This window comes from Vombatus ursinus, unplaced genomic scaffold, assembly GCF_900497805.2.
Source record: "Vombatus ursinus unplaced genomic scaffold, bare-nosed wombat genome assembly UNPS02014779.1, whole genome shotgun sequence".
Classification (NCBI taxonomy): domain Eukaryota; kingdom Metazoa; phylum Chordata; class Mammalia; order Diprotodontia; family Vombatidae; genus Vombatus; species Vombatus ursinus.
In genome coordinates this window covers 51,641,350-51,667,174 of record NW_020954557.1, presented here as the reverse complement: position 1 = coordinate 51,667,174, position 25,825 = coordinate 51,641,350, and the positions used below count along the sequence as shown (strand labels likewise).

Here is a 25,825-nt window from a genome sequence, read left to right as displayed (position 1 = left end):
AAGGTTATATTCATTATTTCCATGATACTATCTATCCATCTCATCCTCTGTTGTCCTCTTTTCCTTTTGCCTTCAATCTTTCCCAATATCAGGATCTTTTCCAATGAGTACTGTTTTCTCATTTTCTGGCCAAAGTATTTAAGTTTCAGCTTCAGTATTTGACCTTCCAGTGAATAGTCTGAATTACTGATTTGATCTCCTTGCTGTCTAAGGGACTCTAAAAAGTCTTCTCTAGTACCATATTTCAAAAGTGTCAATTCTGAAGCATACAGCTTTCCTTATAGTCCAACTCTCACAGCCAAACATTGCTACTGGAAAAACCATTCCTTTGACTATGTGGACCTTTGCCGACAAGGTAATGTCTCTTCTTTTTAGTATGCTGTCCAAATTTGCCATAGCTTTTATTTCAAGGAGCATCTTTTAATTTCATAGCTGCAGTTGCTGTCTGCAGTGATCTTTGAGCTCGAGAATATGAAATCTGACACTGCTTCCATTTCTTCTCCCCGTTTTCCAAAAAGCAATGGGATCAGTTGCCAAGATCTTAGCTTTTTTATGTTAAGCTTCAAGCCAGCTTTTACTCTTCTTTTTCACCCTCATCAAGAGCTTCTTAATTCTTCTTCTCCTTCTGCCATCAGTGTAGTATTGTTTGCATTTCTGATATTGTTGATATTTCTTCCTTGGAAATATTCTAACTCTCTAGTGACAACCTATTTTCTTCTAGCTATTTGGAGCTCCTCTCCTACTTGGCTCCTTCTAGGACAACAGGCCTTATAAAAGAGCCAGCAGTAGAATCATATGAATGGCTTTATTTTCTTAACAGAACTAGAATTCTTTGGTTTGAAAGAAATCTTCCCTTTTTAAAAGAGGCAGCATCCTGGTGATCTTTACATTTGGCAAACAGTTGAGAAAAAGGTGTGATTTTTACATAGTCCTCAAGGGAAGTTCTAGGGTAGAGAGGGTGTGGTAAGACACTGGAAATGGTGGAAAAGATAAGAGAAAAAGCCATAGAATATAGGTCCTCTATTCTTCATGTTTTTCTTTTCTGGTAGCTTCATTAGATAAAGCATCATAGTTTTGCCATTTGAGGCAGAAAGATGGCAAGCCACAGCTCTTCCTCTGTCTTCTTGGATGTGGAGAGTGCCTAATGACAAAATATGCTTAACAGGCCTAGGACAAGTGTAGGGTTGTATTCTAATTCCATCTCTTTTAGAGACATACTTGCATATGTATATTTTAAAAATTATTGTTAAGAATTAATTCTCAGTTTATGAATAATTTTGATAGACACATTTTATACTGTCAGAAAGTTTCCCCAAAGTCCATGGATTTGCAGATTATTGCGTATTACTTTCATGTTCTCTCAAGAAAAATCATCTATTTGAGCGGTTTTCAGCCTACCACAACACCTTAATAGCAACTGCTTAAAAGTTGCCCTTTAATTGATTAAATTATGCATATAGGTGTGTAGCTTCTAAATTATTTGTTGTTGTTTTTTTTTCACCTGGCTACCTGCAGACATCATTGTTGAGAGTTAGTCCAGGGGTCTGCTAGCTTTGTCAGTGAATTAATAGTTTCACAGATTAGCCTTTCTTAGAAAGTGAATTCCTTTCTCCCCACCTCCCCATCCCCATATCTGAAAGCAGGAGATGGATAGGATTGAATCCTGGTCACTTGACCTGAAAATATTCATAATAACTTACATTCAAATAGTGCTTGCAAGATTCAGAAAGTGGTTTACATGATTTAATCTTATCCCCACAACTTTATTTTACAGATGAAAGAACTGGCTCAGAGTCACTAAACAACTTGTTCAAATTTATACATCTAGGAAATGGCAGAATACAAAAATGGACCTAAGCCCTTTGACTCAAAATTAAGCTCTCCACTGTGTCAAACCACATCCACTATAGTATTTCCCAAGGGAATGAAAAAATTGGCATATGGGATTGCTAAAATTTTGTGTGTGATTAATCATCCTTGAGGAATCACAGAGAATGGGAGAGGATTATAAAATCATTTGGGGGTTGTCTGAAAATTGCCGTTTGCCAACAGATCCTTCCAAAACTACAAAGTGATCCTGAAGAATCAAAGTTTGAGGTGTCCAAAAAGCAATAGAGAGCTTTATGGTGGGCTTAAGAAATGGTAGCATAGAACTAATAATGTTTTGGACATAAGTGGCATAACTATATCAAGAAATTGTGCTATTAGAAAGACAAGTAGTGAGTATTGGTCATGTGGTAAAAGCAAGAGATGACAGATGAATAGTGTAGTCTACAAAACAGGTGACTACAGAATATTTAAAGACCTAGAGAGAAGCCCTTAGTCCACCCATACCTCCCATAGGGCAGGACATGGACAAGAATTACATGGGGTTAGAAGGAATGAGTGGATTGCCATTCTCTTATTGTATGGAGGACTCACATCCATGAGATCATGGCTCCATTGAATTATATAAAGACTAAACCAGGGGTGGGGAACCTGCAGCCTAGAGGCCACATATGGCCCTCTAGGTCCTCAGGGACAGCCTTTTGACTAAGTCCAACTTTTACAGAACAAATCCTTTTATTAAGGGGATTTGTTTTAACCAAGTCCAACTTTTGCAGGGGATTTGTTCTGTAAAAGTTGGACTTAGTCAAAGGGCTGCCCCGAGGACCTAGAGGGCCAAATGTGGCCTTGAGGCCGCAGGTTCCCCACCCCTGGACTAAATCATTGATGTGGAGTTAAAGACAATAAAGTGCCCTATTAATTTAGATAGCAGTTTGCTTGAGTACAGAGAACTGACTCAAGAAAACTACAGGCATCTCTACTGCTAGAGGCAAATCAACCAAGCAATAACATTTATCAAATACCTACTTTGCAACAGAGATAGTCCAACTTGTAGCTCTTCTCTAATTTCTAATAGCAGGAAAATCACTTTTAGAGAATGGCTTTTATATACTTATGTTAACAAATAGGTGACTGTATAATTTAAAATGGAAAGTGTCCCCTTACATTTATGATTTTAAAAATGAAACCCAATGTTATAATATATAACGTAATGCCTTTTTATGGTGACACAAACCCAGACGTCAGTGTACTAAAGTGAAGTGAGCACTGGACTATGAATCAAGGAACCTGACTTCTCATTCTGGTTAAGGAAAACATTACTTAAATTCTCAGGACCTCAGTGATCTCATCTATAAAGTAAGTGACTAGATGCTTTATCTGGTCCCTTGTGCCTTGAATGGGCATAACTTGGGATCTCTACCAAATCTCAGTTGTGTTGGAATATAAGATTAGGAACCAGTTGAATGGGGGAAAAGACCCCTTTTTATTGCTGTTTTGTTTTATATCTGGACATATATCATCATTGTAGCAGAAAATATATAAAATGGGAAGTAGAAAATGTATGAAATGGAAATTTTAGGGCTTATAATCAAATGGTCATGTTAAGTAACAATTAAGGACAACAATTCAAATGAACCTCAGCTTCTTCATTTGTAAAATGAGGGAACTGGACTTGATAGTTCCCAAGACCACGGATTTAGAATGGGAAGGTACTTTCAAAATTATTCAGTCCACCACCCCTTTCCCCAGTTGTATAGAAGAAGAAAGTGAGGCCAAGCAGGATTTAGTGATTCACCCATGGCTCCACAGGTAGGGAAAGAGATGTCTGACTCCAAATCTGGCATTCTTCCCATAGCGCTACATTGTCTCAGTCCCTCTCAGGGCTAAAATTTTGTAATTCTTAGAATTCAAATCTCAGTGAGACCTAAATATGATTATGCTAAACAGTACCATTAGCTATAATGAATAAGTAGCTTTCTGAATCATTTTACTTAAAACTCTTATTGGAATGACATGTTCACAATCTGCTTAATCCACCCCTTTGTTTCTGGAAAGAAACCAGCAAACAGCAATATTTGTGTGGATTACGAAAACCACTGGAGACACTCCCATATTTTTGGCTTAGCTTGGTTAAATCAGTGAATCTCTCTACTAGCAAAAGAATTGGTTGTTCTGTGTTGTAGAGAAAGGCAGTGACCAGAGCAGTGGGAAGATGCTGAATGCTCCTAAACCTTTCTTCTGATATGCTCAGGTCATGCTTCTCATTTCTCTCACCCAGCTGAGGCTAATAGATACTAATCATATTAACTACCAGTCAGAGAGCACTTCAAAGTTTGCAAAGCACTTTACATGTGTTATCTCATTTAATCCTCACAACAACCCTGTGAGGTAGGTACTATTATCATTATCTACATTTTAAAGATAAGGAAACTGAGTCCGAGAGAATTTAAGTGACTTGTTAAGGGTCACATAGGTAATAAATGACGCAGAATTCAAACTTATTTTCCTGACTCCAAATCCAGCACTCTGTTCATATCCATTGCGATGCTTCATTGCCTGTCTAGATTCTGATGATATAGTGCTACAGCATATTGAATGTGTGTATGTATATGTGTGTGTGTCCAGTCAAGTCCAGTTCTTGCTTTAAAAACTTGTTCTGCCTTTTTTCTTCCTCTGAGGTGGTAGCTTCTCTGCTTTACTAATAATTATAAAATGCCTACAGTAATTATAAAGTGACATTCCTTAAAGTGATAAAAAGAGGTTAGCTAAACATACAATAAAAAAGTAATCTTTATTATTTTGGTGCATTTGTAATGTTGCTTAGCATCATTTAGGGTAATAGTAGCATTTTCCTGCATGCAGTTCACGAATACAGTTTACTTAAGTAGTTTTAAGGGGGGAAAAGAAGTCTACAGTTTGTGTAAGAAATACAAAATGTTCTGATGTGACTGATTATACAAGTTCACTATTTGGTTCTTGTGAAAAAGAAAATATGGTGGAACCCATATTATGTTTCAGACAGTTCTAGTGCTGCATGACTCCAAAGGAATAGAAAGAATGGAAGGTTAAAGATTAGAACCAAAGGGAATGACCACCTTAAATTGTCGATGCAGGCAGTTCCAGAAATTATCAACAAAAATGCACACCTTTTTCTAATCTCAAAGTATAACGTGGAAGCAACTTGTGAACCCATTGTTTTCTTTTTAAATTTAAATCATTTAACATTGACAAATATAATTTGAAAAAGCAGAAATCTACAACCACCCTTGTTTTTTCATTTCCCACTTAGCAAATTTCTTCCATGAGAAAGTGCTATGGACAGAAAGTAAGAAAAGTGACTATGACATCAACCTGAAGTTAATTTTCATTTCTTGTTTTATGTACATAATGCTGAAAAATAAAATAAAATGTTTTTTACAGTATTTATATTTGATTATAAAATTCTAAACACATTTTTAACAGGTTAAGCAGTTTGTTTCATGTCTGTACAGTCTGTCTATACACCGTAAGTTATTTACTTAAAATTTAAAAATACAAACCCCAAAGCTCTTAAAGTGCTGCAAACTATTGCTTAATGATTTAAAGGAATGAGCTCTGTTGGACAAGTTCCATGACTTTACCACTGATAGATGGTTTCTCATATAGGAGATTCTCAACAGTGGAAAAAGCTGGATACAGCAGCATAGGCAATATAAACATGCATTGATAGCATCCAAACTATCCCTAATGGTACAGAATACATTATATTACCTGTTGAAAGCTTGCACTCTACACTTCTTGTGGTACATATTTGATGCAATAAATACTGTGCTCTGGTCATTATTTGTTTGCTCAAACATGCACCACAGAGTAAAATGTCTATTTACATAACACAGGGCATTTTGTTAACACGGACATGTCAACCTTGTTGAGAGCTGAAGATGGCTAAACAAAGTACAGGATTAAGCAGAACTTTATAAAGGTTCTTTTGGTCAATTCTATTTTCCAGGGGCAGCCTCATTAGGTTATTCAGTGTTCTGTTTTACACAATAAAGAAAAACATAACATTTGTGACTCCAGACATTTGTATGAAGTTTGCACCTACTGAGATATAATGGCCTGCCTAAAAACAATCCACTTATTATGTTCTTGGGTGGGGATGGGGGAGGCTTTCTGGGTATAAAAAGACTTATCTGGCTTTGATCAAACACAATCAGATAAGCACCTCCAATTTATTACCCAACTCCCCTCCCAGAAACACTGAAGTAATTGAAAAATCCATTGATTTCCTTATAACTTTTTTCTCATGCAAGATCTCTAAGTGCAGCATGCCTTCATGCAAACCATTTCTTTGTGTATATTGGAGGATCCATAGGGTAGAACCCTCAGAGGTCATACCTGAAAAGTAGTTCTTAACCCCTTTTCCCAACATAAATCCCATTTACAAAAATAGTCACATATAACAGTCACATATAATAAACAACATATGAATTAAAAAAAAGATGAATCCACTAACAGATTTTGTAAAAATATGACAAATGTGGCAGTTGAGATGCAAACAGTGGATACAATTACTATACTAAAGTATTTTATGTTACCCCCACCCAAAATTTTAGGTTTGCACCCCTTTTTAAACTGGTCCCTACAGTCTGAGTAGCCATTTGTCTCTTCTCTTCAGCAGTGTCAGCTGGTAGTGAGAACAGTAACCTCTTGTCAAGGTGGTCTCCCCTTTATTCAGTCACAGAGGGGTCACTGTCTTATTATAGGCACTGACCTTAGAGTGTATTTTTTGTAAAAACAGTCAGTTTGGCATCGACCTCCGAATGGAGTCCTGTTGACAAAAATACATCACCTTCCTAGACTGTAAACAATTTGTCACACAATCATTTTTATTTGATTTTGTTTACTTTCCCTTGGCCTTATCATCTTTGTCTTCTCTCTCATGTTTCTCCAGGATTGGCTTTGTTACTCGGTCATAGGAAGGTGGGCAAGCCGCCGTGGACATGGTCAGATCTGTTTTTTCTGTGATAGAGTTTTCAATAAGAATGTCGTCTTTCACCAGAAGGTTTGCCCCACCTTTGAGTTTATTTTTGTTATAAGTAAATGAGGCTTGTTTTACCGTTCGCTTTAAAAGATGACGTCTGTAAGCCCGTTGAATGATAACAGCAGACACTTCCTCTTGTTTTCTTTTCAGTGTCGTGGTAATTGGCTCATAGGAAGCTTTGGAAGGATTAGATGCCATGAACCTCTCTTCCATCTGTATTCGGAGAGCATCCATCTCTCCACTCTCTCCCAAAACACGTTTTGTAAAAGCAAACAGGATGTCAAGGCAGTGAATTCGGTCTCCGCTTACCATGGGCAAATCCATGGCAATAAGTTGAATTTTGTTTGGTTGTGGCAAATTGAGAGGTGGATCCAGTGCAGCTGCAAACTGAGAAAGTTTTTCAAATTCCATGAATTGAGTGGCGTCAGGATCAAACTTCTCCCACACCTCATAGAACATCTCAAAGTCATCCTCACTTAGTGGCTCAGCACTTTCTTCAGTAGCAACACTGAAATTTTCTAGGATAACAGCGATGTACATGTTTACAACCACCAGGAATGAGATGATGATGTAACTGACAAAAAAGAAAATCCCAACTGAGGGGTTGCCGCAATCTCCTTTGACTGAGCTTCCAGGGTGAACTTTTTGAGGGTCACAGTCTGGTGGTCCACTGTTAAGAATGGGTGCAAGCAAACCATCCCAACCGGCAGATGTGGTAATTTGGAAGAGGCAGATCATGCTGTTGCCAAAGGTCTCAAAGTTGAACATGTCATCGATTCCAACTTCCCTCTTGACATAGGCAAAGTTGGACATTCCAAAGATAGCATAGATAAACATGACCAGGAAGAGCAGGAGCCCGATGTTAAACAGAGCAGGGAGGGACATCATTAAAGCAAAGAGGAGTGTTCGGATTCCCTTTGCTCCTTTGATAAGACGAAGGATTCGTCCAATCCTGGCAAGACGGATTACACGGAAGAGGGTAGGGGACACGAAATATTTTTCTATCAGCTCTGCTAGAAACATCCCTGTTAAAAAATTAAAAGTGAAGGAAAAATATTAATATAAGAATTCTTTTTTTATCTTTGAAAGATACAAAATTATTAACCAATTGATCTGGTTACCAAAATTCATTCAACTTCAAATTCAGTTTAATTTTAATAAGTGAATACATTTTAACAATCATTCATTTATTTAGCATTTATTAGTTTGACTGACTCAGAATTTTAGAACATTTAACAGTGCTTTGCACATAGAAGGCATTCATAAATATTTATTTATTAAATTGAATTGAATCAGAGATAGGAGGAATTTTAGAAGTTGCCAAGTTCAATCCCCTCATTTTATTGATTATATGCCCATTGTAGGCATAATCCATAGGAAGGAAGAAAACAGGCATTTATTAAGCACCTACTATGTGCCAAGGGAAGAGCCAACAAAAGTAGTAGTCCTGTTCTCAACTCTCAAGGAACTTACCATACAATAATAGATAAAAGATGTATGTGTGTGAAACAACTAGAAAACAATTTAATGCAATTAGCAGAATTTCCTTGTGCACTTCAAAAGTTTAATAACAACTTGTTGGTTATTATACTTTATGATAAACATACTCTACACGTGCTTATGATTCTGTCTTATGTCTCATCCTTAGACAAAGGAAAAATGATTTTTACAGATGAAGAGGTCGACTGTATTGTCTGACCAGCAGAATCACAAGCTACATCAGTTGTAAGAAAAAAGTTCAATTTGTCTTTAATTGTAATTTTTAGGTTGTTTCCATCATCCCTACTGCCTTAGTTAATGAAAGCCTAAACATTTAAAGTATGTTTAAAAATACACAATGATTTTATGTGAAGGCTCTACATGAAATATACTATAGTACTATAGACTATTACTGGTTCTCAAAATGTGGTCTGGGACCACAAGGAGCCCCCAAGATTCTTTCAAGGGATCTGTAAGGTTAAAACTATTTTCATAATAAGATTAAGAACTTTTAATTTCTAATATGGTAAATATAGATATAACACTCATAAAGAAAAGCTTTTTGGGAAGTCCCAAATAATTTTCAGAGAGTCCTGAGACTATAATTTGAGAACTGTTGAACTATATGAACAAGTTCTTTAGGAATTCAGAGTAGATAAGCATCTTTATAGGCTGAGCCTCAAAAAAAGTCAGGATTTGGCTTGAGAGAGAAGGAAGAATATTTGAAATATGTTCTAAGGTCTTCAAAGTCACAGGAGCTCCAATTTAAGTCAAGGAAAAGTGTTGAAACTTTCAGTTGAATTGATATAGTGCTAATTTTCAAAGGAGAGATTCAGTGGCAGAAAGGAGACTAGGCTAGGTTTAAGCTATGATTGGGAAATATATAGACTGAGGGATTGAGAAAGTAGTGAGGGTTAGTAGAATGTTAAAGAAGTTGATAGGACTTTAATCAGAGTCCAGAGGCAGAAAGGGAAAGTTTCAGGAAGTTTTCAATCTCATTGTGATCAGAGGGGAGTCAGGAGATTTCTATGCCTATACATTTGTGAACATTATTTGCAGTCACGCTGGTTATGATTAATTTTGAGCCTTTTCATGATTTCTGAGTTTCATTTTAGCTATTTAGATTTTTTCTTGATATAGGAAAATGGGTTAGAATCATAGCACAGTTTAAAATTAACAGAATTCTGTTCAATCATAACATTTTGCAAGTGAAAAATTTCAAAATGAATTTGCAGCATGGAATTATTTCAGTATAACCTTCTATATTCTTTTCTTTGAAGGACCAATAGAAAGACTTAAAATAGTTCCAGGAAAGTCATCCTGTTCTCTTTGTCTTATCTGATAAAGCATATTGTAGACTCTTGACAAATACTGTTTGATAAAGAAGACTCTTTTTCCTTTGATCTAGAATAAGGAGCTAGGCTAAGACACATTCTTTCCTTTATAACAATTTAAGCACTTCTTTTGGTTTAATATCTGTCTTCTCCAACTCAGCGTCTGACTCTAAGTGAATGTTTGCTTTATAAGAAGCTATTGTTCTCTCTAGCTCACACAGCTCCAGAGGAAATACAGGCATATCATCTCTGAAACTGATACACACACATCCATCATCTATTGATGGGGTGTGTCAAACTCTTGGGTGAATAACTGAGGTTTACCTGTCTGTCTGTATCTCGTGCTAGTTTCCAGCAAGGGACCCTAGAAACAATATTGTAATGCAATCTCATTTAAAGTGAGAGGTGTTTTTTTTTTTTTCCTCTTAGAAGGACTGTGAGATTTGATCCTCTACAGTAAAATAGATCTCGATGGAAAATACATTTGAAATTTGGCATTAAGGTAAAATGTTTATAGACTACAAGAATAAGAGCCACTTTTGTAACCATAAGTACAACTATAATTATTGTATATTGATTTCTGAATACCTGGTATAGAATGCCTAACTTGATAGACCAATGAATTTTTTTTCAGATAATTCAGAAACGTGTTCAGCTATAATTAATGTCATTTTCTTGGCAATAAGTTTGTTGTAGGTCTGTTTTAAATTTCTGGTATTGTGTTACTATGCTTAATTTCTTCCATTGCAATTTTGGGAAACCATTATATAAGAAATATTATTAATTTGAGATAATGATACCTAGAGTATAATAGTTTATTCTAGATAATTTATTTAATCTGAATGCTGTGATTATACTGTAATAGTTAAAGATAGTCCTGAATGTATAAAGGGGACTGCTCTGGTTTATTTACTTGGGAAGAACTGTTGATTTTTTTTTAATCTGGATGGCTGAGTGCCCTTCTAGTTAAAGAGGATCTATACTATTTTGATGGGAATCTTCTGGTATACTTGGAAATCCCATTGTCTGTGAGATGTCTTTGCTAAACCCACTAAATTTTTCTTATCAGCTCTGTGTAAAAGGTATGGAAATAAGGGCTGAGACTATAAGTGACTTGAATCATTATCTTATGGAAATATTAAGCTCTTCTCCCAACCCACATATCATAAAGTAGAGAATAATTTATTTATTATGTGATAAATTGTCTGGTCACTGACCCTGAAAATTGTGGAATTACATCTAGAATAGTATGTATTAAAATCACAACTTTGAGCCAACTTAGTTTTACCTGAATACCTTGGTACTTCCAAGCTAACAGTGACCAGTATTTTGTTCTGGGTTATTAGTGAATAATTATGTATTCACTTTATGTATAAATCTCCAAAATGGGAACATTTTAAAATTTCTTCTTAATTGATTTTTATGTCAGGATATATTTAAACTAGAAAAGTAAAATGAGGAATGAGTGCTTTTTGAAAGACCTTGTATGCACCCAACAAGTATTTTCTATGAATGTTTTTAGTATATTATTATTATTATTATTATTATTATTTTTTGGTTAGGAAATGGGGTTAAGTGACTTGCCCAGGGTCACACAGCTAGTGTTACATGCCTGAGGTAGGATTTGAACTCAGGTCCTCCTGAATCCAGGGCCAGTGCTCTATCCACTGCACCACCTAGCTGCCCTCTAGTGACGTGGCCACTGCAGTGATGAGCATGAGACCAGTTCAATGCTCTGTAACCCAGAGATGCATGGATGAGGCGGGAGACAGCAAGGTGGCAGAAGCTCCGTTTATTGAGTGCAGTTAGCTGTCTTTTATGGCCCTAGTGATGCATGTTCAAAGCGTGATCCCCCTGTGATAGCCAATCATCAGGTCTGCTGGAGCTCGTGTCAGGACTCATCTCCCATTGAGAGGAGAGCCAAAACAACTGTGGGAGCTGCATGTCAGCAAAGGAGAGGTCCTGGGAGACTTCCTTATTTTTGCCACGCAACTATGTTGTGACCCTCAGCTTCTACTGATAGAAGCTAGAACTCCCATGGGAAAGTTCCCTCAACAGAGCTCTCATGAGACCGTGAGACATTCACCCTAACACTCTAGTGTATTAATTTTTATCCAACTATTATTGCTTGATAAAAAAAAAACTGTATGTAGTAGAACTTGCTATGTGGGATGAAACTGTAATTTGGTTTGCTCTAAATTTTAAATTTAGGTATAACTATTTTTGCTATGCCAGTACTCCACCATTCAAGGGAAAGGCTCAGAAAAGTTTTTTCTGGAGAGTGCTGTTGGTGAATGCTAATGACTGGGAAGGTCAAGGAGATGGCTTTACATGGGTAATGGTAGGAGCCTATTGACTCAGTTTCCCCCACCATGCTGTTTCCTTCTGAACACGAATGTTTCCCATCTGGTTAATTCTGAGCCTGACTGGGATACCTTATTGAAAATGTGGAACTATGTTGAATAATTGGCTGTTCCAAAGGTATCTATGTCTTTTACTTGAAATCAAACAGTTTTGGGATTTTTTTTTCTCCTTGTATAGACTGATGATAGGTTAGTCTGTGGCTATCCTTAAGCCTAAGGAAATAGTCCTGATTTTTTTTTTTTGCAATATTATCCTTCCTCGTTTTTTTTAACAACTTTCTCTGGCAATGGCAAGAGAACTACAAATGTTTTATAATGGATCTTTTCATTATAATCAGTAAGCGTCTCTGAACTGCTATAATAGGGTACAAGTACAAAAGATCCTGTTGTTTTGATTTTACCATTTTATCTTTGTGCTCATTTCTTGTCTTAACTTCCTCATCTGCGTGACTAGGGAAAATCCATTCTTAGATTTGCTCAATATTTAATAGTTATTTGTGTCTAAGATTGCATAGTATCACATCTTTTTGGATGATATGAAGATAATATATACCCTCAAAGAGGGATAGGATTATATACATCTCTCTCTCTTTCTTTTTCTCTCTCTCTCTTTCTCTCTCTCCACACACACACACACACACACATCCTCAAAGGGGGATAGGATAAAGATGTGATGTGATAAAGATAGAAAAGTTTTATTTTGTTCTTTAATGTGGTAGTGAAGTTTACTTTGGTGAAGGTAACAACATTAGAGTGTTTCCACTTGATAACTAGGATATATATGATTGGCTCCCACATGTTTCTTTGGTTAAAGGAATATGCCTAAAACTTCCTGAGATAGCTATAGTTGTATTAATATCCTTAAATTTTCTGCTGTTGTGCCAGTGAAAAACAATGGAAAAGGTTAAGTACTCTTAAATTACATATTTTAAAATTCTACCCTGAAGGTACTAGGGAACTACTGGATTTCTTTCATGTACATATGAATATTCACAGATGCCTATCCACACAGATGTTTTAGAAATAAGTTTTGAAAAAAATTTTTCTAAAAGGCTTTAGATATGTTTTAATGATAGGCTTTTGGATATGTTTTAGTAATTGTTGATAAAGTCCCAAGTTGGATAGAAGCTTTCACATATAAATTATTTTTAATTGTCAAGAAACTTTTAAAACTCCTATACCTAGAAGTGCATACATAGGGAAAAGAGAAGAAAATACTTGTGGTCCTCAGGATGACCACAAGTAGAGAGTCCCACATGATGAATTTTTATAGTCACAAAACCTTAAAGCACTAAACTTTAGGAAAAAGGTTTGACTTAATTTGTTGAAGCTCATACATTAAATTGACTGGTTGTTCACAGTACTTCAGAACAAGAAAGATATTTAAGTGCTTGTAATTAAAAAAAATAAAGTCTGCAGTGTGTTCTAATTGTTTGGTTAACAGGCCAGTTTTCAAATTTGGACAACACTAGGGAGTTACTAATTATAAAGAATCAATTTTTAACATCATAGCTAATTTTTTTCTTACTAAAACTTCAAATGATTAAAAAAAGGTCTGTATCTTATTTTCTGGGCTTTTCAAAAAATCTGTTGATCTTTTTTCTGTTTGAGATCTTTTTCTCTTCCTGATAATATCAAGAGATAGCAAAACTTATTTTAACAAAGTCTAATTCTTTGGCTTATGGATAGCATTATCCATATCATGTACAGGGTTCAGGTACACATAGAAAAAACAAATGGTATGTGATGACTGAAATTCCCTGAACTTTCAGATAAGTTATAGGCAGCCTAATTTGATGTTCTTCCTATAGTGCTGTCATTTATAATGTTAACTCCATAAGGTTTGAACTGGCTTTAATCACATAAAATAATTACTGAAAGGCCAGTTTCAGTAGGTTTTGTCAGGCCCTATGAAATTATACTTAGTATCATCACTAGCAGGTTTAAGCAGCATTACCTCTGGGAATCTCTGCAAGTGACTTGGAACCTGGGAAATGAATCTACTGGGAGGAACATTTCTATAAAACTGCCCTAGAAAAAAACACCCATTCTAGATATTGTTATCAACTGAAACCCCAGTTAGGGATAGTAGGTTGTTGACTTGGGGATGCATATCTGTGAGTTTCAATGAACTGAACTGAATACTTTGTGAACAGTTGTCAAGGCCAGACCCTTTTGACAGAATTTCTAAGGGAAAATATTTCCCAGAAGCAGAGAACTCTGTGAGGTAGACAGTTAAACCCAGGATGACAAGAAAAATATATGTTTAAATGGACAAAACTGAATTTTGTAAATATGTGTTTGACTAAACCCTTAATCTTTTAAAAATGGAAATAAAATGCATGTAAAACCTTTAAAATGAACAAAAAAGCACTAATACATTATGTAAATACCTTGTTTTTTTCTAGGAAAAATATATTTTAGATATGAGGAGAATATAAAACTCTCAAGTCTTCTCAGAGGACACCTTGTAGTGTTCAAGGCTAAATATGAATTAAAGATGAATTCTTATCATCATCTATTGTCAGTCACTCTACACTCGATAATTAAGCCTTTCATTTTTATGAAAGGCTAAAATAAGATGAAACCAACTCCTTCTTACCCACAATGGAGAGAATGACCACCACAAAATCAAAAATGTTCCATCCTATGGTGAAGTAGTAATGGCGGAGGGAGATCATCTTCAGTACACATTCTCCAGTGAAGAGGACAATGAACACCAGGTTAATCCGGGATAGAATGCTAGTCATATCATCACTCTGGTCATCAGTCTCCACCATCATGGTGACCATGTTGAGGCAGATGAGAATCATGATGCTGATATCAAAGACTTGTCTGGTCACAAAGTCAAAGACCATTCCCTGGAATTTGTTCTGAAGAGGAGAAATCACTTTAGTAATCATGCCTAGCACTGCAGCACTATTTTTTACAACTGACTCCAAGAAGCATGGAATCATGGAAGCAAAATTATGTAGTAGAGTGTTTTGTCAGCTCTTGGAGAGCTGCATTCTATTCCCGGTTCTTAAAAAAAATAATGATAATAATAATAGCTGACATTTATGTAGCACTGGAAGATTGATACAGTGCTTTCTTCACAACAATTGGGTGCTACAGGTATTACATATTGCATATCAAATTACTTATCAGAAAATAAGCTTCCAATTATGATGTGTTAGGACCCAGGCCTTTTGTAACCAAGTCTTTTGAGTCCAAACCAAGCACCCTTCCATGATACCATGTTGCCTCTGTTATTATCATTTGGAATAACCTAAGTTTATTTTTAAGGAATTCCCCTCTTTCTAACACAAGGTGAATGATTTTCTAGATTACCAATTTTCAAGGTACTTGGCTTCCCTGATGTGTTAGACACATTTTTACTTTTTACAGGTGGCAAGTTTATTCCCAGAGAGTAGCTTACCTAGTTCTTCATAGAAATAGGAGTTATTATTTATCTATCAATAGCAGAAACTAAAAAAAGCTCACATTTAAGTCATGTTTTGTTTGTCTGCCCTCTACTGAAGTCCTCACTGTGAGAAGTTAGTTATAGGAATGATCTCGGATTTTCAAAGGGATAACTTTAGTGCAAGCTTTGGCACATCCTTTCAAGCTGAAAAGGCTTCCAGTCTGAGCCTGGTGATACACTGTATCCCTTGCCTAAGTTCAGAGAGACTTAACAAAACAACTCTTGAGCATTATCTATTAAGGTTCAGAGGGTTGTTATTTGTGTTAATAGAGGAAGTACCCACAGCAGCAGGAAATAGGAAAATTTGGAAAAAGAAATATAGTCTACAAAATGTTCACATCATAGCAGTCCTACATTGATTTATTAAATATTTGCTATGGGTTAGGCACTGTGTCATAACATATGCAGTGCGTCACATGAATGTGAATTCTTGGCTGTGGTTGCTGGATATTTATCCACCACCAATAGCACTCATGTTACTATAGGGAACACAGTGCAAGTATGATCATCCGAATTTTACGAACAAGGAAACTAGACAAAATGATTATGTGACCTGGAGAAAGTAATACAGTAAGTGAAAGAACCAGGCCTTGAAACCTAGCGTTCTGATGTCAAGTCTAATGCCCTTTGGGGCATTCTACATTGCCTTACTATTCATTTCTAAAGTCTTCTAAATAATCACTCTTAATTTCTATGTAAGAAGCACAAAGGAAAGAACACCTTACTTAGAGTCAAAACACCTAGGTTTAAATCTTGGTTCTGCTTCATGGCTTAACCCTGAGCAAGTCACTTAATCTCCCTTAACCTCAGGCTAATTTGTAAAATGGGAATAATGTTTACATTAATTATCTTGCAGTGTTGTGATCAGTGACTTAAAAATGTTAGGCAGATATTGTATTAAGGAAGCTTGGTGGCACAATGGCTATTGTGCAGGAAGGTGTAGATTCAAATCCCTTCTCTCAACTTGTGTGATCCTGGGCAAGGCACCTTCCTGAGCCTCAGTTTCTTCATCTGTAAAATGGGGATAATAATAGCACATACCTCACAAAGTTGCTGTGAAGATCAAGCAAGATTATATAATGTGAAGTATTTCTTGTAAACCTTAAAGAACTATATAAATGTTAGCTATTATTAGAAATGTTTTACTCAATTGATTGTCACAGCATGCATGATGAGATATATAAGTGTGAATTGTCAGTAATGATTACTGAGCAGCAGCAGCACCTTTGTGCCTAACATAACAATTAGAATGGTTTTTTAATCTGACTAGCTAGAGTATAAACTCCTTGAGAGGAGGACTGTTTCTTTTTTTCTGTTTCTTTTATATTCTCTTAAAGTACTGAGTAATTTTTACCACACAGCAAGCTTCCAGTAATTATCATTGATTTTGGGAAACTATTTGATGTTGGAATTGTCTGATGATAACTTTCTACCCAAGCTCTATTCAGATGCCTTTCTGTGCCACGGAGATGAGATTGGGGTCTCAAGGAGTATGCCAAGAGAATTCAAGCTTTGTCAAGACCTAACAAGCTCAAAAGGGCAGAGAAGGACAACTGGAGGTCTGTTTCCATAGCACCAGCCAAACTAAATTCAGAGTTTCAGCACCATTTTGGCTGCAGGTAATGCATTTTTCAGCCAGTTACTATCTGATGACAGTGCATCGAGGCCTAGAGGGTTTGTTGTCTGAATTGATGGAACAGAGTGGCCATACCAGTGAAATCATGTCTTCTTGAAATATTCAAGTTTAAGTAATCCTTGCATTTACAATCTTATGAAAGAACAATTTTTAAAATTTATTTCTATTTGCATAAAAGTAATAGCATGGTTTACCCCTGGCCGTGGTATTGGCTTTTGTGGTTTCTTGGACCCCAGTTTTTTCATTGCATTGTAGTATTTCTTCTGTTCCTCTGTCATGAAGATGTCTTGGCCTCCAAAGTATAGAAATGAAATAAAAACTGGTTAATATTGTCTCTCTATTCAAAATTTAATCCCTCAGACTTAAAGATTTACAGTAGGAAAACTATGAAAAAGGAAACAGAAGTAGAAGCTTTAAAAGTAGATGTAGGTTTTATCTTGAGATTGAAAAGTTTCACGTATTAATATTTCCCCTGACTAGCATGTTAGACTGGTTTTGTACAGTCTTTAAAAAAAGCAATTTCCTGGGATAAGACAATGATCTAGTAACTTTTTTGTTTCTCCCACAAATATACCCAAGAACTCAAGAGAATAATTCTATTACTTTAGATAAAATAAGCTACATTTTTATGCCCTTTTTACCATTTGGTTCCAGATTCACAGTATTGCTATGTAAGCTCAAACTACAGGCTGTTCTGGTACCTAGAAGACAAGATAGAGGGCCTGAGAAATGCCTTTCCATGCACCAAGTTATCAGGAACAAGGAAGAGTTTATTTTTTAAAAAGTAGGAGTTCAATGTGAAAATAAAGAAGTTAAAGCATCTGAAGACACAAAGGTGAATCTTGAACTTTGGCAGGAGATGGAAGAATGGAATAATGTCACACAGAAGAGGGAGGGAAAACAACATTAAACATCTGGTGCTAGCAACAATTCCCAAATAAATTTGAGGCTCTTATTGAAGATAAGGGAGCTGAATGCTAAGAGGGAGCAGATATTTGTTCTCAGGGCAAAGATATAATAGATCCACCAGCACTATAAGCTAAGAGATCAACCAGAAGAGTTGTAACGGTTAGTGACTTTGTGTAGAGGGCAACAAAGGTGGTTATTTGTCGACCTGGTAACAACAGGGACATCTGCTGTCTACTGGGGCAAGTATCCAAGACTTGATAGAGATCTTCCTAAGACTTGCCATGCCTGATGACTCCCAGCTCTAAGTGAGATACAGATGACATTGCCAAAAGGAAATTAGAAAGTCCTGACAAAGATGGCAAAGTTTTACATAGTAGGTACTTAAGAATTGTTTATTGATCGATTGGGCAGGAAGCTAAAGACTATGGGGAAGAGATGCTGTCTTCATCACTGTTTTCCACTGAATGCAAGGGATGCAAAAGAGAAAATCAGATATGGAAAGTGAATGGCCAAGAAGATGGCATCTGAAGATGGGATTTCTATTTCTGGATTACAGCTTAAACTACAGAAATGATCTTCATCAAGACAAGGGTGGAGTACGTTAACATATGAGTGTATTTATGTGACATTTTGCAAATCTAATTTAAAGGATTTTAAACAGAAAAAGGAGGGGGAAGAAGAAACCCCCAAACACTTCTATTAAGCTAAACTCCACAGAGAATAGCTACAATGTAGGAAGAAAAGCTTTGGAGATACCCAGAAGCGCATAGGAGACAAAAGCTAAAAAAAGAAATGAGTAATAAAACCCATGGCCTCACATTTTTCTACACAAATGCACAAAACATAGGCAATATGCAAGAATGTGTTAACTTCTAACCTTTTGAATATAGAATCAAAATTCCATAAAGGCGCATGGCCTAGAGCAGTGGTATCAAACTGAAATAGAAACAGAGACCACTAATCCATACAGAAGAATTTCTTCAGGTATTGATCTAATTCAGGTATTCAGATATTGATCTAATTTTAAATTATATATTTTTTCAGGTATTGATCTAATTCAGGTATTCAGATATTGATCTAATTTTAAATTATATATTTTTCTATCTTTCATTGTATTTTTAATTTATTTTAAAAAAATTCCAAATCATGTCTTAATCTAATTTGGGCCACACTCAGGAGGGTTGTAGGCTATATGCAGGTCATGTGTTGGACACCTTAGGTCTAAAAGATTTTGAGGAAGGAGACAGAGAACACACTCTTGGGAATTTTAAGGATGTAAAAACGGCTCTTCTACTTTCTGCCGTGGCACCAATATGAAATCGTGAGGAAAGAAGTTACAAACCTGGCACAGATGTATCATCCATTAGTAGTGAAAGTTTCAGTTAGCTATCAGCTATCTATCTCCTGAAACTTACTCTGTCTGCCAAAAACAGAGCACTAATAAGTTGTTGATTTGCTTTAATGATGTTATCTTTCAAAAGGTGAAAGGGAAATTATCTTCTGGATATGGTTCTTACTCATATGGAGGAGCTGGTTGCTGGGGCAGAAATAATGGAAGGAATTCAATTCAACAAAAATGAAACAGTACATGTCCTCAAGGACCTTCTCATTTACTTGGAGGAGACAATGTGAACAACAATATAAAATACTAAATATATGTGAAGTGATTAGCTTGATGTAGTGAATAGGGAACTGTTCTTTAGAGTCAGAAAAACCTGGGTTAAAGTACCACCATTGAGATTTACTGATGTGTAACCCGAGCTAATGCACTTAATCTCTTAGTTCCTTTGAAAATTTTCTAAAGCTTTAAGTTGTAGAGCAGTTACCGATCCACATTAGTAAAGGAAGTGTCTTCCATGCCAGTTCTACGCACCAATGAAATCATATGCTGGGTCCTAACGAAGCAAATGCAAAGTAATTTTGCATTAGGGTAGGTAATGCTAACAACTGGTTAATGACTCTGAGGTTGTGAATCCCAGTTACTGGAAAGTGGTGATACCTCAACAGAAACGGGGAAATTAAGAAGAGTGGATTTGGGGGAAGAAGATAATTAGTTCCATTTTGGACATGTTGAATTTGAGATGCCTATGAGACATCTAGGGATAGATACCAGGCACTTAGTTAGTGATACAAAACTGGAGCTTATGAGGGAGATGATGGCTGCTTGTGTAGATTTAGGAATCTATAAATCAATAGTCATTAAGTCACAACTATGTTCAAGGTGCTGTTGTAGGCCCTAGTAATGAAACAGTTGTTTTCAAGGAAGTTACATGATAATGGTGGACACATGCATATTAAAAAGAATAAATACAAAGTAGTTGGGGAGGGAGAGCACTGATGTGGAGGCAGTACATTCCAGTAATTTTTGATATAGAGGATATACAGATGATGACTGAATCAGTAAGAACTGAAGAGTTCTCCATCTTAGAGAATCCAATAGAGAAAGAGAAGGGAATCTGGCATAGTCTGATATGAATGCTAGGTTTGGTAAGAACATATTTCAAAGAGTTCAAAGGAAGGATAGGTGAGAAAGACAGGTAAGAAGAGGCACTAAAATTTGCAGAGGAGGTTAGCTCAGGATGTATAGGAAACTCTCAAGAATGAAAATTTTAAAAATTCAAAGAGAAACAATTCTGAGAAACAATGAAAATAGGACTAGTATGAAGATATTTACCGATCAATGTAGATATAAAAGTGTAGGTAACAAAACAAATATAAAAGTGTGGACTGATATTGTAAGAATAATGTCCATGTTGCTAGAGCTCTAAATGAACTGAAGCTTGCATGGGAAGCTAAGAACACCAAAAAAGGGGTGTGTGTGTGTTTAAAGCCATATTGAGAGAATTGAGGAAGATAAAGCAGGGATTAGACCACTGCTTATGGTAGTAAACTCATAAGGGTTCTCATGTGGAAGAGGGATTAGGCTTATTCTGTTTGCTCCCTGATGGTGTAATTTGGAAAAATGGGCAAAAGCTGGAAAGAGACAAATTCAGGTTTGATTTCAGGAAAAGCTTTCTAATAATTATGAATTTCTAGAAAATTAGTCCCCCCCAAAGGAATGGGTAACCTCAGGAAGTGGTATAGTACTTCTCACTGGAGATTTTTAAAAAAAAGACTGGATCCCCATTTGTCAGATAGGTAGCAAAATGGATTTTTTACCTTTTTTTCCCCCATCATGAGGCAAATAGGTAGCATTATGCATAGAGTGCTGGGCCTAGGGTCTGGAAGCCCCGAGTTAAAATCTGGCCTCAGACTAGCTGTGTGACCCTAGCCATGTCATCTTAATCTCTCTAAGCCTCAACTTTCTCATCTGTAAAATGTGATAATAATAACACTAATGACCCAGGGTTCTTGTTAGGATAAAATGAGATAAAATCTATAAAGCATTTTGCAAACCTTAAAGTATTATCTAAATGATAACTATCATTATAATTATGGACATTATCATTGCAATGTACAGGTCGGATTAGGCAACCACTGGGGTTCCCTCCAATTCTGGAGCTCTATAATTCTTATTTTGGAACAAAACTACTAATATTGATTTTTCTATTTTAGCAGATTAGGAAGAAGTAGCATGATATTATACAGAGGTGTCAAAATCCTTACAAAACTCCATTGGGAACCAGATTAAAATATAATTGGGATATGTTTAGCAAAATAAATAAAAATACAATATAGATGATGTTAATTTATGGTTTTCTACATCAATATGTGGATCAATGGATCCATTTCTATTTGAATGTGACACCACTGGGATAGTGGACAGAAGGATGACCTTGGATTAGTTACAAAGGTTCTCAACCTGGAGTCTGTCAATTACAAAAAAAAAAAAAAAAAAAAAAAAAAAAAAAATTCTTTTGTAAATATATTTCAAAATAATTGGTTTTCTTTGTAACCTGATATATTTTACACATTTAAACACATTCTTCTGGGAAGGGGTTCAAAGGCTTCACCAAGATTGGTGAAGGGGTCTATGATAGTCAATAACCTCTGAAGGAAGACCGAGGTTCAAGTCCAGCCTCTGACACACTAGCTGTATAGGTTAACCTCTTGGTGACCTGAGAAATTCACTGAGAATATAAATTACATAGGAATTGCTGATGTGCATTGGAGGAAGTGTCTTCCAAACCAGGCATTCTCTGACCCAGTGAAGTCCCAGAACACAACATCCCCACCCTCACTCCCACACCGCCAAAACATTAGGCAATGTTATGAATACTTATCTTCTTTTTTTGTTGATTGAAATTATCAATGATGACACCAATGAATAGATTCAAGGTGAAGAATGACCCAAAGATGATGAAAATAACAAAGTAAAGATACATGTAAAGGTTGTCTTCATATTTGGGTTGTAGTTCCACCTACAAAACAAGAATTTAAAAAATTTAATGACATAATTTGATGTTGGAAATATTGATCCTTTTAGAATGAAGATGGACATGTTTATTAGTTATTTGTTTATTTATTCTTATTTATTCAAAGGGTAACATCTTTGAATACATTGTTGCCCAAGAAATTTTCAAAGGATCTTCTAATACTTGTGAGATTCAATGGGAACAAATGACTCTGTAGGATTATTTCAAAGAAAGAAGCAATTTGTTCTCACTTTCTAATATCTACTTTCAGTCAGTAAACATAGTTTCAATAATATTGTGACAGCTCTCCTTATTAGTCTTGGAATACTCTAAACATTTTAGGAATTTTCTTTGATCTTTTTTTTTAACTAATAAAAGTTTATGCCTTAATCCTAATATGTATAAAGTGTATTTAGAAATGCTGAGATGTTTGACATGATGTACAAAAAAGGCTAACAATAATAATAATAATAATAACAAGCTATCATTTATATAGTGCTTTAAGGTTTGCAAAGTGTGTGATAATTTTATTTCATTTTATGTTCACAACAATCCTGGGAGGTGGGTGTTATTATTATCCCCTTCTTATAGATGAGGAAACCAAGGCAGAGAGTTGTGACTTGCCCAGAGTCACAGCTGGTAGATATCTGAGGCTATTTTGGACTCAATTTTCCTGACTCCACATCCAACTCTCTATTCATTGTGCCATCTAGACTAGTGATAAATATTTTAGTCTTCATCTAGACATTTGAACAGATATTAATGAAAATTCAATTTCTTAAATTATCTCATGAAAAATTAATACTGCTGTTTTCCTCCACTACAGTCTTACTTGCACATTTCCTTGTGAATTAGAGTAGAGTCTTGAAGACTATACTAGTAGAGCACAGTTGACATGCTAAATTAGAAAGGCTTAGAGAATGGGCCCCTGAATGGACTATATTTATGTGGGGTGATTAGACTAGCTAATCAGTGATAGAAGGTAGTCACCAGGTGATGGATTATTTTTTTCGGGGGCAGTAGTATCTCACAAAGATTATCTATTAAGGCACAGAGTGGGTTGAGATCTAGGTCAACAAACAATTCAACAAATCTTTATTAGGGACCTACTATGGACAAGGCACTGTGCTAGGTACAGCACAAACACAAGAATGAAATAGTCCTAATCCCCAGAAAGCTTATATTCCGTTGGTAAGATGATATTAGCAGAGATATAAACGGTAATTACAAATGTAATTAAAGGCAGCAGTGAAGAGTACATTCAAGGTATAGGAATGGCGCATATAAATGCATGAGGTATGAAATGGTTTAGTTTGGGAGTTTAGGAAAGATCAAGTCGTCCAGTTTAGCTAGACTATAGAATGCATGTGAAGTGGACAGGAAATGTAAAATGAGTTTGGAGAGATAGTTTAGAGTCTGAATGTGGAAGGCCTTAAATGCTAGGCTAAGGAATTTGTATTTAATAACATTCTCCTCTAAGACCTGCTCCTGGCTTCTAGACTTCAAAACCATGTCTCTGCCATTGTCTTATCTGGAACTTTCCTCAGTGCTCAGAGCCTCCTCACACTGGGACATCCAAATACCCCTTCAGTCTTCTCTACCTGGAACATCTCTCTGTAAAACCCATCCTCTTCTCCCACTGGTGAGTTCTTCCTGGAGCCTCTATCTTGTTGAGGGGTCCATGCCGCCTTTCATTCTCCTTCTGGACCTGTTCTTGGTTTCTGGACTTCAAAACTATTGCACTAGTGTCAGGTACTTTTATCCCTTGTTCCTTCTGATTTCTTCTTCCTTCTCTGCCCCCCCATCCACCCTCAAACTTGTTATCTCCCTCCTTGGTTGTTCAAATGCTTGTGTCTTCCTCCGCTACAGTCTCTCATTAGGATGTTAGCTCTTTGAGGGCAGTCTTTCTTTTTGCTTGTATTTATATCCCTAGTACTTAGTACAATGACTGGCAAATAGTAATTGCTTAATAGATCCTTGTTTCCTTCTTTCCTTCCATAAGCAATAGGGAGGTACTGAATAGGTATGTAAAGGTGTCAGTGGGAATAATACTTACACAATGAAATTAATCATATGTGCTAAGTTTTGGAGATAAAGTGCAAGCAAGTCCTATTCACAAACAGCTCACATTCTAATGCGAAAGACAACAGATACATATAAAATATATACAGCATGAAGATCATAAATATAAATAAATACAAAGTAGTGAAATACAAGAAGGTCTGAGGAAGGTCGTTTTAGTGGTTAGGGGAGAGAATCAGGAAAGATTTCATGAAGATGGTGCTTGAGCTGTCTTACTATGAGAGTAAGGCTTTATGAGGTAGAGGTAATGAGGAAGTGAAATCTAGGCTTCTGCGATAGCCAGTGCAAAGATACAGAGAGTGCCCTAGTTGAGATACAGAGAGAAAGACAGTTTGGCTTAATCATGGAGTGAGGAAGGGAAAGGAATGTTTAAGGTGGTTGGAATGGGGCCAGATTGCATAGGGTTTTAACAGTTAGACAGTGGGAGGCAGAGCCAAGATGGTAGAGAAAAGCCAGGAAATTGTCTCGGCTCTCCCCAGTTTCCCTTGAAATGACATTAAATCAAGCCTCTAAATGAATTCTAGAGTCACAGAACCAATGAAAAGATGGAGTGAAATAATTTTCCAACCTAAGATAACTTAGAAGGACTGCAGGAAAGGCCTTTCTCACTTGGGTAAAAGGGGAGTACAGCCCAGTACAGGTGGGGTCTGGGCAAACCAGTGAGAGACTCTTAGTCACAGAACAGATCAGCAATGAAGGCCCCACAGTCCTGACTCAGCAGGCCAGAGGCACAGTAGGCCAGTTGTGAGGCCTCCAGCACCAGCGCCACAGGCAAATTGCCAGTCTTGGAATCCCTGGCATAACAGGAACAGCTAGGCCAGGCCACCCCAGTGCATTGGGCAAGCTGCCAGCCCTGGAGGCCCTGGCACAGAAAGCCAGTGACCAAGTCCATGGCCTCCAGTGCAATAAACTTGGGACAGTGCCCCTGTACTCCAGAAACAGAGATCAACTTTACAAGTCATGAAATAGGTTGGAAAATGAACAAAAAACAAGAGTCCTGACCATAGAAAGCTACTATGGCAACAGGGAAGATCAAAACACAAACTCAGAAGAGGACAACAATGTCATAATGCCTATTTGTGAAGCCTGAAAGAGGAATATGAATTCGTCTCAAGCTCAAAAAGTCCTTTTGGAAAAGCTCAAAATGGATTTTAAAAATCAAATAAAAGAGGCAGCAGAAAAATTGGTTAAAGAAATGAGAGTTATGAAAGAGAATCATGAAAAAAAGTCAACAGCTTGGAAAAGAAAGCACCAAAATTGACTGAAGGAAAAAAATCCTTAAAAAGTAGAATTGGCCAAAATGGGAAAAAAAAATCCATAGAAGGAAACTCCTTAAAAAGTAGAATTGGTCAAA

General features: G+C 36.4%; 1 protein-coding gene across 1 annotated transcript in view; it reads right to left on the bottom strand.

Annotated features, from left to right (window-relative positions):
* Positions 1 to 5,281: 5,281 nt before the first annotated feature.
* LOC114045739 (sodium channel protein type 1 subunit alpha-like) overlaps positions 5,282 to 25,825 on the bottom strand; it is a 132,503-nt gene continuing 111,959 nt past the window's right edge. The window contains 4 exon segments of the mRNA XM_027865914.1: positions 5,282 to 7,875; positions 14,629 to 14,899; positions 17,320 to 17,424; positions 22,258 to 22,395. Of these exon segments, the coding sequence (XP_027721715.1) occupies positions 6,710 to 7,875; positions 14,629 to 14,899; positions 17,320 to 17,424; positions 22,258 to 22,395 (1,680 nt within the window). The 3' untranslated portion in view covers positions 5,282 to 6,709.